Here is a 15,718-nt window from a genome sequence, read left to right on the forward strand (position 1 = left end):
GGATGTGGGAAATGTTGAGATGCAAAATATGGTGTTCAAAAAACAAAATAAAAGAGACTTTGATGACTGGTGGTTTTGTTAAATTACTTTATTGCCCTCTGTTAAGCTTAACTGAGCCCAACACTCCAAAACACAAACAAATGCTTTGTAATTCAATGCAAAATCAAATATCCTCTGTGCAACCTTTCTTGTGAACAATGAACTGCTTAAACTTCTTCCATGACACTTCTTTTCATGCAAAAACTATGTCAACGTATTACTTTATAATCAGTACCAAACTTATTTTAAGGCACAGTTCCCACTGGGAACAACAACAAGGAGCACACAAAATTCAAACGTAAACAAATTTAAAGTTATTTTTCCGCAAGAGTAGGTAATAATTAAACTACGTTTTATCCCTCTTCAGTCGACCTTGGAGGAACAGTTAAATAGCATCAATGTCCAAGTCATCCTCCTCTTCATGAGCAGCTGCATTGTCAACATGAGCCTTCAGCTGCTGGGCCTTGGTGTCGTAAACCACTTCAACCTCCTCTTCTTCCTCCTCATCGCTAGACTCTTCCTCCTCTGCCTCTTTCAGCCACTTGATGAAAGGAGCCACCTTCTCATGGATCTGAGAGCACACTTCCTTAGTCACATACTTTTTAGAAACCTGACAAAAACCAAACAGAACATGACATAGTTTTGTTGCTTGAGAATGATAAACAAGCAATCCAAGACATTACACAGATGTCTCCAGCTACAACTGAAGATCGCTAGTTTACATTGTAGTTTGAAAGTTGAATCTAAGATGCCTTCCAAGTAAGAGAACAATCAAGAGCACACAGAGGGACATCTCTTTATTCTGCAGAACTGGCAAGGATGTGAGCTCAACTGTAGACAAAATACAATGCAAACACAAACACAACACAAATCTTATTCTGCCAATCAAGAAAATAAAGAATCTTTTGATAGTTATAAAAATAAAATTGATTATCAATGTACCTTTTCACTCCACTGCAAGATCACTTCCTCCTCCAGCAGGTCATGGTCATAGAAAGCCTTTAAAATGTGGGCAGCCTTTGGCATTAACTCTGCAGGAAATGACTGTCCAACAAGCAACTCAAATGCACCCAGCAGATACTTCTGGGCCCTGTGGTTTCCATGAACAAACTGATTGTGAAATAACAAAAAAAGTTAAAAACAAAGCTGAAAAAGATACACAATTATCTAGTTGAATACTGCTGCAATGAAATTTTCTGTGTCATGTAGATTCTGCATTTGAATCTAGTGGTCCATTACGCAAGTGGTTATGTCTGGTTTCCACAGCAGGAGGTAACTAGGTCTGGAGTATTCTACTCCCCCTAGCAGTATGCTAGTCCATCGCAACATTACATGTACCCCCAGCATTAAATTTGCCGATATTCAATTGTACCCTTGGATGGAGATAGGCACCAAGAGAGTAAAAGGTCTTGCCCAAGAACACAATAAACTGGCAGCTGGAAGGGTTGAACCTGAACCACTTGATCTTTAGTTGAGCATGCTAGTCTCTGCCTCTGCAAATCCCACTAGCATTATTTATGTGCATGATAAACAAAGATGCATTTTAGGTGTTCTAGTCGAGTGAAAAACGATCTGGTAGTGAATAATCAAAACTGTGTGAGTAAACATCACACAGTACGTGATCACATGTGATTTCCATCTGGTTAAAAATCTCAACGAGAGGATTTCTTTCTGTTACTGATGTCAATGAAACAATTTGCATAAACCTTGAAATGTTTGAAATCTTGCATAGATGCCTACAATAAATTGAAAGGAGAGAAACAAACACTTACCCTCAGAAACAGAGCACGAAATTTTGGAATTTGGCTGACCATATTCTTGTCAAACAGTAATTCACTAAGTGCTAGGACTGCCTTGTCCTTTATGTCCAGCCTTTCTGCTTCTGCAACAATCTCTTTAACACTCTTTTCCAAAGAGTTTAATTCCTTCTTTTTCTATTCAGAAAAGATACAATGAGCTCAGATTTATTTAGATGGCATAATTTTGTGAATACAGAACTTTTCATTTGAAGAATGGAAGTTTGAAACTAAGAATGAAATCAAATCTCACACAAACAATTCAGTACTGCACCATCAGTTGTAATGCGTGATCAGTTGCGAATGTCACCTTGTAAAATACTTAACTCAAAAGGAAGCCAAAGATAAGCATTCTTATTTTAAGTACACATACCTTAACAAAACCATAAAACAGATTGAAGCGCTCTTCCTGTGGTTTTTCACTGTCATCAGTCAATGCCAATCCCTTGACTCCTGAAGTAAGGTTTCCCATTCTTGCTTGAACAGCGGCATCACTCGTATCCACACTCCAGTCGTCATCTGCTGCTGCGACAGGCTGCAAATAACAACATTGGCTCAGTCAACTCTGACTAGCCTGTTGACTGATACCCAAGCTCAGTGACCTCAAGTCTTCACAGCAGTTTCCTCACATTTCTCCACGTAATATTTTGAAGAAATTGGTAGTAATAAAGATAAAATCTCCTAGTTGATCACTGTAAATGCTTACAGTCCTGAGTGGATTGCCATTCAGGTAGCAATTAGGCTAAAGATATTTCAAAATCAGTGTAATGCAAGGCTCAAGACTGACTTGAAGTTGTTAATAAAATTATCTTATCATTGTCAACCACCAATCAATAATATCAGATAAGTAACAAAATTCATGATCCAAATATAGACTTTCACCCATTCAAGCTCAGATGGGAACACATTAAAGCACACTGTCCAATCACTGCATTCTGATGCTTATAATATTACAAATGAAAAATGATGGTACTTGGCAGCATGCACTACTTCATTCATTACTTTGTAACAAACATGTAGCACAGCTACCGACCAGCATCAGGATTTATTTCAGCTTGACATACCTCTTTGTTGAAGTCAGGGTTTTCAATTCCATTTTCACCTGGCTGCATAGGATTGTGAGTTGGGCTTGTGTCGCCATTTTGCTGCCCTTTTTGCTTCTCTTTGCGGCGCTCCTTTTTGTCTCTGTAGAACAAAAAGTACATTATTTTCTCACCACAACAACTTGTTGCCCCCTCCTCCCAAGGAAAAATGCTTAAGATCATTATATCCTGTGGATACCCCACAAACTACCTTTGCGAAAAAACAGGGCTCCTGATTGGTGCAGCATGTTCATGTTGACAGCAACGAAACAGAACATTTCATGACCAAAGTGTCCAGTATGCTACTCACTTTTTTGAAGGTGTTCCCGACTCATTTGGAGGATTCTTGCAAATGAAGGTTATCAGCCTATGCTGCATATTGATAACTCCACTATGTCCACAAGCTTTGCATGACTGACCAATTCTTTCTTTCCGGGTTTCTACAGTCTAAAACAAAACAAATAATAGAATTAGAACTACATGTAGTCCAGCCTCAAAATTCACCCACACCAATTATTGTTTTTTCTTTCTTTTTAAGTTTCAGAACCATCTGTCAATTGACAGACATGAAGAAATACAGAGGTGCCATGTTCTATTTGCCAACTTTAAATGCAATATAGTTGTAACTCTTTAGCTGCATGATCAGGCAACATCAGTACACAAGCATTCTTAACACTCTGAACAAGGTAAAGAAGCATACCAAGACAGTTTCTGGATTGTCGCAATCTGGGCATAAAACAAACTTCTCAATAAAGCCATCAAGAATGTCCTGCAACTTTTCTGCATCATGTGATCCATTCACAATGTAACGTTCATTCTTTAAGTCAATCTGGGTTTGTGCACCCAGTTCACAACCAAAGTACTTGGTTGGATCTAAGAAAAGCAAAGTGATATCAGAGTTCTTCCATCACATCACAACTGGGTTTCTTCTCATTAATTTTACAGAACCCATATGACGAGAAAAAAACATAGGACAACAAAACGGAGCATTTTCAATAATAAAACACCTTTGGTTATCTCAGAACAGGGATGGTATCTGACTAAAGAACTGAAGAGCTGTATGCAATATTAAAACTAGTATTTTGTTACCCACTACCTATCTCCTTTAACCTTTATGTTGCTTAAGGCCACAAAGAGTAGTTTAAACTGGAAATAAAAATATTAAACTAATCATTCTGATAACATTTTATGGAGATATGTCATCTGCTCAAAGATATCTAACACAGATGGTAAACGCATATTTCCATGATGAAGGAAGCTGGTACAAGACTTAACAAACACAGACATGCAACAAAAAGATTTCTTACATGCAGGTGGCCTCTGCAGTGCTTTGGCAATTTCCACCATATTGACAATAACTGTTTTGATTCCATTCCCTTTGCCCTCAACCTGAAAATTAAGAGAGGTTAAGTTGAAATGTCTGTAACAAAATTTTGTCAGACTCTATGATATTACAATTTCTAACTTTGGTTACCTAGATATGGTGGAAAGTGAACAAAATAGCGTGGTGCAAATATATGTTTTCCCCTTGGCAGTGGAAATTTGTTAAATGCAGATAAACAAACTCCATGAAGTGTAAGGTAGAACTTGAGAATTGCACACAATGCTGGAAATAACGGTCAGTTGTCAGACATGCCCCACCAAATTTTGTGAAACTGTCTGACTGTTACATTATGACCAGACACCATGACTGAGCACCAAAATGACTTAGATTTCAGCTAAAGATTTTGTAGGCCATGTTTGCTTTGGAAGATCTTAGAAATGACAAATCCATAGTTTTCTTTGCTTTAGTAGCCTCCCCTGACTTGCATAAAACATGCAATAAACAAAGCATTGCTCAGCATACTTAAATGTACATCATGTATGCCTATTTTAATGTCTGTCCAAATTCAGAACATGACTGTCTAGCTGAAATAGAGATTTGTTCTGTTACAGTATATAATAAAAGTTATGTCCAGCACTGATACATCTCCAAATGGTGACTTATTGTACTCTGTTAACTTTAGTCACCTGCAATAAGCTTGCGACAAGTCTATGACAAAATTGTATTTCTCAAACTCAAATCTACAACGTCGTTATCATTGCGATGTCAGCACAAAAAATTCTTTAGCATTTTGTCACTTGTTGCCAGACTTTTCAACAATCACAACACTGAAAAAAAGTTTGCGAGATGAGAGCAGCATCAACTATAGAGTCAAGTTACATGTGACAAAGTTGCTGTCTTGATGAATAATCAGCCCTCAGACCAACATCATGTAACATGGTGTTCAAATGTAAGTGAAACAATCCAAGTGTGCAGTAGTTAAGTACTAAGTGTAAAGTGTTACCTTGGCTAGGAGTTTTGGCATCTTATAACGGTAAAACTGGTCGGTGTTCTTTCGGTTAACATTGACGAGAGCCATGATTGTTTACTTTTTATAAGCTTCCTCTTTGATAAACGCTTGTAGTGATTGCAGTTACTGCAATGATTTCTGCTTTGAATAATTTTCCCTGTTAAATTCATAAAAGTTCTATGTCTTGTCCGTATCGAGAAACAAGGGAGGCGTTGGAGCCCTGTTTTATTTTCTGTGTGAAAATGAATCTTGAGTCTGCTCAACCGAGTCCAACCTGGGGAAAAACAGTTATGGTAAACACGGTGCAAAGAAAATTGTGTAGTTCCAGAAAATATCCATACATGATGTACTTCCTGCATGGAAGGGATCCTTCTTAAGACCCCCTCACCCCTCTGGAAATTCCAATTAAGCTTCATACATGCTTTTACATTTCCTGGTCTTAAAAAGAACCCCATCCCCCAGGAAATTCCAAACCCTTCGGTGTGGGGGAGAAGAGTATGGATATTTTCTGGAGCAGCTAATTAGCATAACAAACTAAGGCATCAAGGGAACCTTTTCTTGCAAGTTTAAGGGCATTAGACACCCTTCTGTGCATGTGGCGCAATTTGAGTTCTTATCCGATGGAACAGTTTTCAAAGTTGATATTTCTGAGAAAAATCCTCTCCATCAACCTTGTGAAGTTTGTGAAAATAGTAATACCAGTAATGAAGTTTAGTTATCTATGAAAGATTTAAACAACATATTTTGTGTTTTGAGTTAAATACCATCAAGAAATACAATATCCTTGAGAGGGGGGTTTTCCAAGTGGCTAAAGACGAAAGCTACTTTCGCCCCCACAGCCGCCTTGATTCAAAAGAAAAAAAAAAGAAAAGATGGGAGGATGAACATTGCAAACTTTATGTGGTTGCAGATGCTCATGTGGGTTGGAAGAAAGTTAAGTGTATGGGCTTGTATTCAACGGATTTACCCTTCACACAACATAAACATGATAAATATTCTGTAAAAACAAACGGTCAAAAGCTGGCAGATAAAGAGGTTTGCGAAAGGCATGTGAAACTTCAAGCTGACCGGCGGCAAATTTGTGGTGGCGCACGTAATATTATGATTTCTATTGGTTAAAAAAGTGTCAATCAAGACCTCACATGCGCTTTATCATGACAATGGCCCTTTAACACTGACAAACAAAACTTCCAAAAATACTAGGTAAGAAAACCTGCTGTTTGTTCACAAAATAAAATTTAAATAAAACTTATCAAGGACACTTGCCGAGACAAAGACTTGTTTGTGTGTAACAATTCACTTATTATCCTAAATAAAACTATTTTCAACAATGGGCAATTGGATGCTCGATAAATATGCTGCTATTTCAATGTGCTTCTTGTTTTGTCCTGTTCTTCTGATATCGGAATTTGTGACGTGTACCAATCTATTCCTCTATTTTCACCATTTAGTTCAACAGACAACAACTTTCTATTCACTGAGCAATTTCACAAAGTCTACCATTTCCCTATAAACAATATGTTCTCCTCAATTAAAAACACAAAACATTTAAGGTTAACGTATAAGCTTACTTTGGGTTTCACAAAAAATAATCACTTCACAGAGTGAGACGAACGAGCTCTCTTGAACACTTAAACTCAATTTATAAGAAACTTCATCGAACCCGAAGGTTTTAAACACCTTGAATAAAAAAAAAAAACTGTACCTTGTTTGTCTTATAATAGCGAACTGTGGGGAGAAGCTACAAGAGGTTATATTCTTACCTTCGGAGCACAAAAAAGTCATAAATTGCCTCGAGATGACGAAATCGTCCGAATCTCCTTGCACTATAATTGCGCGTGAAAGACACGCACTTTTAGGGCAAAATTTAGGAAGAAGATCCTGAAAAACACACAGAAAAAAGATTCCATAACATTTTGATCCTACCAAGCGTAATTACATATACGTCTGACTCAAAATAGGGCTTTAAATTTACGAATAAAATTCATCAGTTCTACTCACTCTCCACTAGTACAAAGATGGCGAGTTTCTGTAAATTTTTTAGTTCACGTGACTCAATATGACGTCACAAGCCAGACCAGTTTCCATTCCTTTTCGATCTTTTCTTTTCGTTCCCAACTCCCTTGGTTTCTTTCTTTCGAATTTCCTTTTCTCATTTGTTTGTTCCAACATGTTTGTTTATCCTCTTTGGTCGTGGAGTTTTTCAAAGATCATGTCCACTGAAGGTTAAATTATGCTTGTACTCTGTGAGAACGGGGCTCTGAGCTATTGGCTAAGTACATAATTGCTGTACTTTCACGAGCTGAAGTCGCTAAATCCAGGAGTCTTTTGTCTCCCTCGGAAGAGGAGTAACCATACTAGGGTACACTGCACTCCGCGCCAGGATGGATGCAGACTCCAGTTGTTTTCCTTTGAAGGACATCTCGTCGGTGGTCGAAGTTTTCAAGGTGGAACTTGCAAAAGCAGAGCCGAACCTGGCAAAGTTATCGATTATTTTGGGCTTCTTCGAGACAGCACTAACTTGTAAAGGCTCGTCGAATAGCTGCCCTAGTCTTGACAAAGAAACGTTCGACGCACTTGGCGGTAAATTTCAGGCTTTGATAAAGAAAGATTTGGACCTGAACAAAGAGCAGAAGCCAGCGACAAGGGAATTCATTGTACACGTCGCAGATCTGGTCTGGAGTTGTCTCTCGAAATCGTACTTTAAGGATAAACCCCACATACAGAATCTCTACAGTTTTTTGACAGGCAAGTTGTGACAAAAATCACTGTACGCGTAACTTATAACCTTCATATCGTTGCAGATGCATTACATCCTTTTAGACTAAGGTATGAAGGTTAATATAGTTAATTTGGCGATTTGCATTTTAGCGATTCCTAAATGCAGTGATTATAGTGCCTTTTTTCTGATTTCACCACCGTTTGGAAGTTTGAGAATAGTATTGTTCAATTATTTGCAAAATAAATTTTAACTGTGACCAAATCCCAGATAGACTCTTTATAAGCTTAATACATTAATGCAAATATCACATAGGTTTCACGTTTGCAAATTAAACAGAAATCAGTGTTGTTACTTCTTGATTCACTTTCTTTCAACTGATTGCATTTCTCAAAAACATTGAATTGAGTTGTTTTGATTTGGTGAATATTTATGATGCATGATTTTGCAATTGGTTTTTCATTCAAACGATATTAAGCTGCTCAAAACTAAAGCGCAATGCTTTTTTTGTTTGCTTATTCAGAACAAATGTGTTGTTATTAGCAATACTTCGTTGCATAAAATTAATGTTTAATACAAGATAAATGAACCACCTTCCTTTAATTTTGCTATTTCTGAAAGATTTCTGAATACTTTAAACCAATAAATACCCTTTTAAAATACATTTTCAGTAGCAGTATGGTAAATATATGTAGTTCAGATGGCTGGTTTGTAAAGGTGTTAAATGTTAAGATGTTCTGTGTTTACCAGCATGGGGTTTATATTCTTTTTGCTTTCCATTATTTATAACAGTCCAAATGTAGAACAGCTACAACTGAAGGTATTGTGGTCTGACGCAAAACGTTACCGCAAAGTTACAAAATTGAAATCAACATTTGCGCTAACCTGTGTTAGCTTAATTGGGCTTTGAACAAGCTATTGGCTTGATATGGCTGCTTAAACTGAAAGCAAGCAAAAAATATGTAATCAAACAGCGAAGTCAAAGTCAACAGAATTTTGACTATGTTAAATAAAATGCAAATAGAGTACAATTTCGGAGCTTGGAGGTGGTCTTCAAAGAAATAATGGGTGTTTTCCATTGTGCCAAAGATTCCGGAAATTTTGTTCAGAAGTCAAATGGAAAGGTCTGTTTCAGTTCCTTCTGACTGGAATATTTGGGACCATCTCTGGAGGTGGTCCACTTTGATCGGTTGGACTGATCTGAGTGAAATATGCCATTCCATTTTGACAAACCATTTCATTGCCCCACAGTGTACTGCGCTCTAATTACCAGTCGGTCTGGCATAATGGATCGTAATGGAAAGCACCCAATATATCTTCACAAAGACATAAATCAGTGGGTGAAGAATCAAATACACAATGAGATGAAATCATTGGTCATTAATTTAATAATCGTTTAAAATCCTTTACAGGAAATCGACTGGACTGTTTTGGTGTTGCTTTTACAGTAGTGGCAATCTGTCAAGCATTGGGTGCTAATGATGTTCATTTAGCGCTGTCTGAAGATCATGCCTGGGTGGCGTTTGGGAAGGACGGCACTGAGACAGCAGAGGTTACCTGGCATGGGAAGGGTAATGAGGACAAACGAGGCCGCCCTGTTGATTTTGATGAGACCACCTTGCACAGCTGGCTATATCTTAGTGGTTACCCTGTGAAATGCACTAGACACATGGAGGTCGCTTCTATGGTATCGTCCATTAATCCAGCCATCACAAATACCAGTGACAGTGTAGAACTGGCTGATCTACAGCAGGTCTGTTATAACCCTTGTCTCCTCGTATTTTTTATTGACTTACAGAATTAGGTATTTCTTGTAATATGCTGAGGAAAGAGAGAAGTCCACCTTGATATATGTAAACATCTGGTAAAGGTGAAGTAGAGCATACGAGTCAAGTGGCCCATCAGGCCGGACCTTATCCCAGTTTCTGTAGCATGAAGCAACCAGGAATATTTTTACTTCCCCCTGGGATGCTAGTCTATCGCAGGATTTCTCCCAGCATTAAATTTGCCGGTACCCATTTATACACTTGGGTGGAGAGAAGCACTGTGAGAGTACATTGTCTTGCCCAAGAACACAACACAATGTCCCCAGCCAGGTCTTGAACCTGGATCCCTTGACCCTGAGTCAAGCGGACTAGCCATGAGGTCACTGCACCTCCACTGTAAACGTCTAACCCGATACAAGCTTAAGTGAAGCAGAATGATTAATATGGAAAATAATGGAAAAGGGGGTTTATTGTGCTTTATTATTACTAGCATAATTTTCTTTTTGTTGTTTTTCATCAGTTTTTAACAATTAATTTGCTAAAAGATTTCAGTTGATTAACATCTCTTTTCAATGTCAAAACCCTTATGTGTAAAGTTTGAAACTTTTAATTATATAATTTTAGCCTTTTCACTGAGTATTGTTTGTATAAAATGTGTTTTTCAACAGCAACTTTTATGGTTACTCTACGACCAAGGCCACCTTAAAAGGTAAAAATAGCAATAGTTTATACAGTATCTCAGCCGTTCTTAACATTTGGGACAATTCAAAGTTGGATAGATCATCTTAAATGTTTCCATATGAATAAATATACTTTTATTGCCTCTAGAACGAAAGGTTGTTGTTGTTGTTTTTAAAAACATTATTTTATAAATATGTAAAAGTGATATTAATAATAATATTGTATCTCTAGGAACTAAACAGACGAGTGTTCTTTGCATTTTCTATTCCCGAGATGAGAGACATGTTGAGATATAAGGCTAGAAATTTCATTCTGATAATCTATCGCTACCAAGATCATAATAGTAGGGAGTTTAAGAAAACCATGATGGCAACAGCAACGGGAACATTGCTAAACAAAACGTTTAATGAGCAGAGCCCCTATAAAGCAGCCAACCCCTGTTAAATGACCACCTTCCATTCCCTAAGGGTGGCCGGTGAATAGGGGTGCGACTGTAGAATATAAAATGTTTGAATTCTTTTTTGGAGGGGTGCGGGGAGAGGAAAAAGGGTATGTGCAACAGCTGACATTATCTGTTCAATAGTGATTTGAAAACTTATTTTCAATTGATAGATATCCCTTGGCATTGGGAAATCTTGGCGACTTACAAGAAATAACACTGACCCCTGGCCGACCATCTGCAGAGGAGATTCTGAAAGAAGGCATCAAAGTGAACCAAACTCTGTACAAGGACCAGCACATCTACCCATACACCTACCTTGGTGGATATTATTATAGACAGAAGCAATATTTGAAGGCCATTGAGTGCTGGGTGAAAGCTGCGTATGTTGCCGGAAAGTAAGTAATTCTGGTAGTTTTTCTGAAACATTCAGAACCTCTTTAAATAATTATGTAAATCTTGTTCTACACAGGACTTTTCTGAGGTTAAAATGTTTTTAAAGTGTGATGTTTTGGTCAGTTTTATTGCCCAAAACAAAGTCCACCATATTGAGCTGGAACTATCATGGTGCCAGAAGAAGAACAGTTAAACTGTCTGAAATGTTGCATTTTAAAAACATTTTAACCTGTGAAAAGTCCAGTGTAGACCAAGATTTATTTTATTTATTTTATTTATTTTACTTATGTTATTTATTTTAAGTAATTCTGTATATCCAGATCCAATAGCTGACTAAGGTAATTTTTAAGAAATGGTACATCATACAGTCATGTAATGGTGAACTTTGATTGGGTTTTGAAATCGAAATTAAAATAAATAAATTAAATTAACTTTTTGCTGTCTGTGGAACTCCTGTACAGTGGTTGAACATGTACTGTAGTTTCTGAATTAACCATTGGAACTCCAAGGTGTAGTTGTAAGTAAGCCCCACAATGATTTAATTGACGCACAGTAAGCAAAATAGCCACCAAGAGAATTGAAAAAACACTTGTGTAATAAACACTGGGCTCTAGACCATTTTTGTATTCTTGGTACTGGACTGCAACTACATGTAGCTTGCAATGGAGGTTCATGTGGGGGGAATATCATTAATTTAAAAAAATCATTAAAAAGAGCTTAATTTTATTTGAATGCAATAAAAAAGACTTCCCCAAGGATTGGAAAATGGCCTAATAAACTACCGGTCACTGGATTAAAAAAAAAATCCTGGGTCCACGAGGACAATTTTAAAATTTATAAATGCATGGGATGTTTAACCATGAAAATGCAGACAGTACACAGACTTTTTTCATTGTGCATTTGTAACCAAATTAATTTGATTTCAGTGCATTCAGATGTTTTCCCTAATAGTGCTCTTTCTTTCCTCTGCTCCTCTGTACATTTGTAGGTACAACTATTCAAAAGGAGATGAGGAGATGTTCAAAGAATTATATGAAATAGTCAATGACTTTATCCCAAACATCCTGAAAACATCATCTTCAGCTTCAGTCAAAGGTGAAAACAATGCGGCCCCTAGGAATCTCAACCTCACAGAAGATCCAGGTTTTTTTGCACTTGTTCTTCAGTTTTATGATGGTGTTTGCTTGTGGGAGGAAGGCAGTCATACTCCTGTGTTGCATGCTGATTGGGCGAAGAAACTCGTGCAGTCCATTTCAAGATTCTCACCAAGTTGTAGATCTGCGTTGTCAACTTCACGAGCAGGAACAGTTGTTGTGACGAAGTCTGTGGAGCCCCTCAAAAATGACTTGCCTGAAATAAAGGCACCTGTTACTGGCACCACTTCTTCATCCTCTTCTAATGACAAGCTTGAAAACAGCAACTCGGCATCAGCTAGTGTAGAAAACTCTAACGAACGAGTGGTGCTTAATCTTAGAAGTCAAAAAATGAGAGGAATGAGAGATCTGCTGACAACGAGTGGTAAAATAAACACCAGTGCAATCAAACTTCAGCTAACAGCCCAATCACAAGTGAGCGTGCCGAAGAGCAGAAGGAGGTCATCGTTTAAAACCGATGACTATGTTTACGACTTTGAGGAGGAAGGCGAGGGGGAGGATGAGGAGGAGGAGGAAGAAGAAGAAGAGGAAAGGAGACCAAAGAAAGCCATGAAAGCAGATTGGGACTTTGTAGCATACTGAGTTTTAGTATTACATTCATGTGGTTTGTTGTTATTCACAGGAAAGAAAATAGTATTAATATTATCAGAAGTACTCTTATGTGCATTTTAATGACATACGAACCTTGCTCACTTTTGACTGCCGTCGCTCATCATAGTGAAACTCTCAGGAAACAGTCACTGGGCACAAAAGGTCAGATTTTGATCCAGTAATGTTTGTTTGTTTGTTTCTTTTTCACTATGATTATGATTGACGACAGAGAAAAATGCAACTGTTGATAATTAGGTGTTGGCCTTCTTTGTTCCTGAGCTATCAAAATGCACAATACAGAAAATGAAAAGGTGAGGAATGTAAAAACAATTCAACCACATGTAAGCACTTGACTCAGCTTACATGTATAGTCTAAACAGGTGAAGCCACTTCAAGTTGTAAAGAAATGATTGAGAAGTTCATTGTGAAGTGACTACATGAGTTTTTAAAACCTTCACTCCTACAATGGTTTCGAAATGAGCCATTATTTAAGTCCCATGGTGACTGATTGTGTGGCTAGACTGCTATAAGGATGGCCAGCTATTGTTTCTATGTGGTAGATGTTAAATCAAGAGATGTGAGTCTGAGTGTTAGATAGCATCACTGTGTGATTTGTGTGTTAGTGGATGCTCACTGTGTCAGTAATGTTTTAACAGGAAGTGATCAAGTAAAGGAACAATATTCTGGAGTACCTCGCAAGGGATAGCATCCCTTCCAGGGGTTAGCAATATACCTGGTCTTTTTGTGCTACAGAAACCAGGATATGCCTTTGTTCCATGTGATTATGAACTCATTTTTTTCAACGTCAAAATACTTTACCATCTTTTTAAAAAAAAAAAATAAGATGAGAGTTATCAAACCTCTGTTAAAAGGTTTACAAAGAAGTGAAAAGCATGGCCATATTACCACTAGACCTACACTGTAATTAGTCTTTTTTGCCCCATTGTACTGTTGTGTGGAGTACATTAACTGACTTAATTTGATTGGCTATTACCTATTTTGGGAAGGGGGACTCGATAAGTTTTGATTGTTTTTAGGGGGAGGGCTTTTAAAAATGAGTGGGAATCAAATAGGTCCTAAGAGGATTTAACAAATTAGTATTTTACTGTAATAGTATTATATTTTGACAGCTTTCATTTTCCACTTATTATTCACTAGCTAGGCCAGTTTTAGATGACAGTCAAGCATTTTACAATGTATTTTACTGGTAATTTTGTATACCGGACATTTTACCTGAGCCATTCTATGTAGTCATCATTTACCTAAGTAATATTATTATTAATTTATTATATGGCAAGTTAGTCTTGAGGTAAAACTGAGTGTTCTGATTGGTTCTTTCTTGATTGGGATTTTGCTACATGGACTGTTTCCATAGGAATGGCCATAAGCCATGTATTTTTTGTGTTTGAAACCTTGCAAATTCAAGTCCCAAATGCCATGTAATAAACTAGTTACTAGTAAACCTAGTTTGCTTGAGCCGTACTGGAGAATGTTTGCCCATGGTTATTTTTGAATGGACCACGTTGTGCTCGGTCTGTACTGCCACAACCTGGGGCAAATATTTCCCAATATGTCCCGGGCATTCAGTTAGTAAGAGGTCTAACTTACTAGAGAAGTGTTCAACAGTCAATCATTTAAATATTTACTATTTTAATGCTTACCCTGTATTCCTGAAGTTTAACGACACATTTAATATAAACAAATAATTACCAACACATTTAATATAATGGTGGATATATTCGTTATCAGCCTTACTTTTTACTGGACAGATAACGACTGGTTTCAAGATTCAGATTATAACTTATGAAGGAATATTTTTCTCCTCAAGACAACCCCCCAAAAATAGGGTTCGAAGTTCTTATTCTTATCAGGAGCATAGTGAAAAAAAAAGCAAGCTGGCTTATATTAGTGGAAATCCTGCAGCCAGCTATTGATGTCATGTGTAAACCCAAAAGCCCATCGGTGGGGTGGTTGGGGATTTTTTCTGAAGCAACCTGTTTTTAATTTACCACAATAATCAAACAGTACAAAACTTACCCAGGGAAACTGAAAACAACGTCAGTCTAAGCTAAGGATTAGGCAGTTAACAGTAGGTTGTTGGGAATACTTTGTTTCATGGCTCTTCCAATGTTTTCTGATGTACCTGGTTTTGGTATGCTTCTATCTCTTTGCTCATTTAGAAATCTTAGTCTGCTAGGTAAGCAAGAGGGAATGTAGAACCTAACATGTGATCAGGCAGTTGTTTTTTGTGTGGTTGATCCACCGCCAAAAAAATCAGAAAAAATGAAGAGTGCAGGTTACGTTTAACCCAGTTATTATTGGACTACATGCATTTGCATCTTAATATTCCTTAAAAGGCTTTTACAAATAGATACGCATGTCAAGTAATAGTTGAAGTAACATGTAAAGATTGCATAGTGTGATGAAAGGTGAAGATCACAAAAAGAAACAAAATATAGTGATGAGTATTTAATTTGTCCTAAAAATATCTACCTGTTATGATATTAGCAGGTTGCAAGAATTTAGCAACTCATCTGTCACCTTTTCATATCATTAGGCCGGGGGTGATCAAGTGAATATTTCATGTCCGGCTACGTACTGAAGGCGTAATTACATTGTATCAAGTATGAAACTTGAAGTGTTATTCAGGTTATTTTCATATTCTTGAACATATTACAGTGTGACTGACTTCGAAATAAAAAAAATCAAAACTTTGTTGTAT

General features: G+C 37.3%; 2 protein-coding genes across 2 annotated transcripts; one reads left to right on the forward strand and one right to left on the reverse strand.

The window, feature by feature from the left end:
- Positions 1-70: 70 nt before the first annotated feature.
- On the reverse strand, positions 71-7,284 carry LOC145484087 (eukaryotic translation initiation factor 5-like). Its single transcript, XM_081462700.1, has 11 exons — positions 7,252-7,284; positions 7,014-7,131; positions 5,245-5,524; positions 4,225-4,306; positions 3,618-3,790; positions 3,228-3,364; positions 2,900-3,020; positions 2,209-2,370; positions 1,812-1,973; positions 982-1,149; positions 71-649 (listed from the first exon to the last, which is right to left on the reverse strand). The coding sequence occupies exons 3-11, from the start codon at positions 5,317-5,319 to the stop codon at positions 425-427; spliced, it is 1,305 nt and encodes a 434-aa protein (XP_081318826.1). The 5' UTR covers positions 5,320-5,524; positions 7,014-7,131; positions 7,252-7,284; the 3' UTR covers positions 71-424.
- Positions 7,285-7,377: 93 nt separating this feature from the next.
- Positions 7,378-15,674, forward strand: LOC145484080 (menin-like). Its single transcript, XM_081462692.1, has 5 exons — positions 7,378-7,998; positions 9,382-9,722; positions 10,404-10,444; positions 11,029-11,253; positions 12,240-15,674. The coding sequence occupies exons 1-5, from the start codon at positions 7,635-7,637 to the stop codon at positions 12,985-12,987; spliced, it is 1,719 nt and encodes a 572-aa protein (XP_081318818.1). The 5' UTR covers positions 7,378-7,634; the 3' UTR covers positions 12,988-15,674.
- The last annotated feature ends 44 nt before the right edge of the window (positions 15,675-15,718 follow it).

This window comes from Orbicella franksi, chromosome 4 (genome assembly GCF_964199315.1).
Source record: "Orbicella franksi chromosome 4, jaOrbFran1.1, whole genome shotgun sequence".
NCBI classification, from domain to species: domain Eukaryota; kingdom Metazoa; phylum Cnidaria; class Anthozoa; order Scleractinia; family Merulinidae; genus Orbicella; species Orbicella franksi.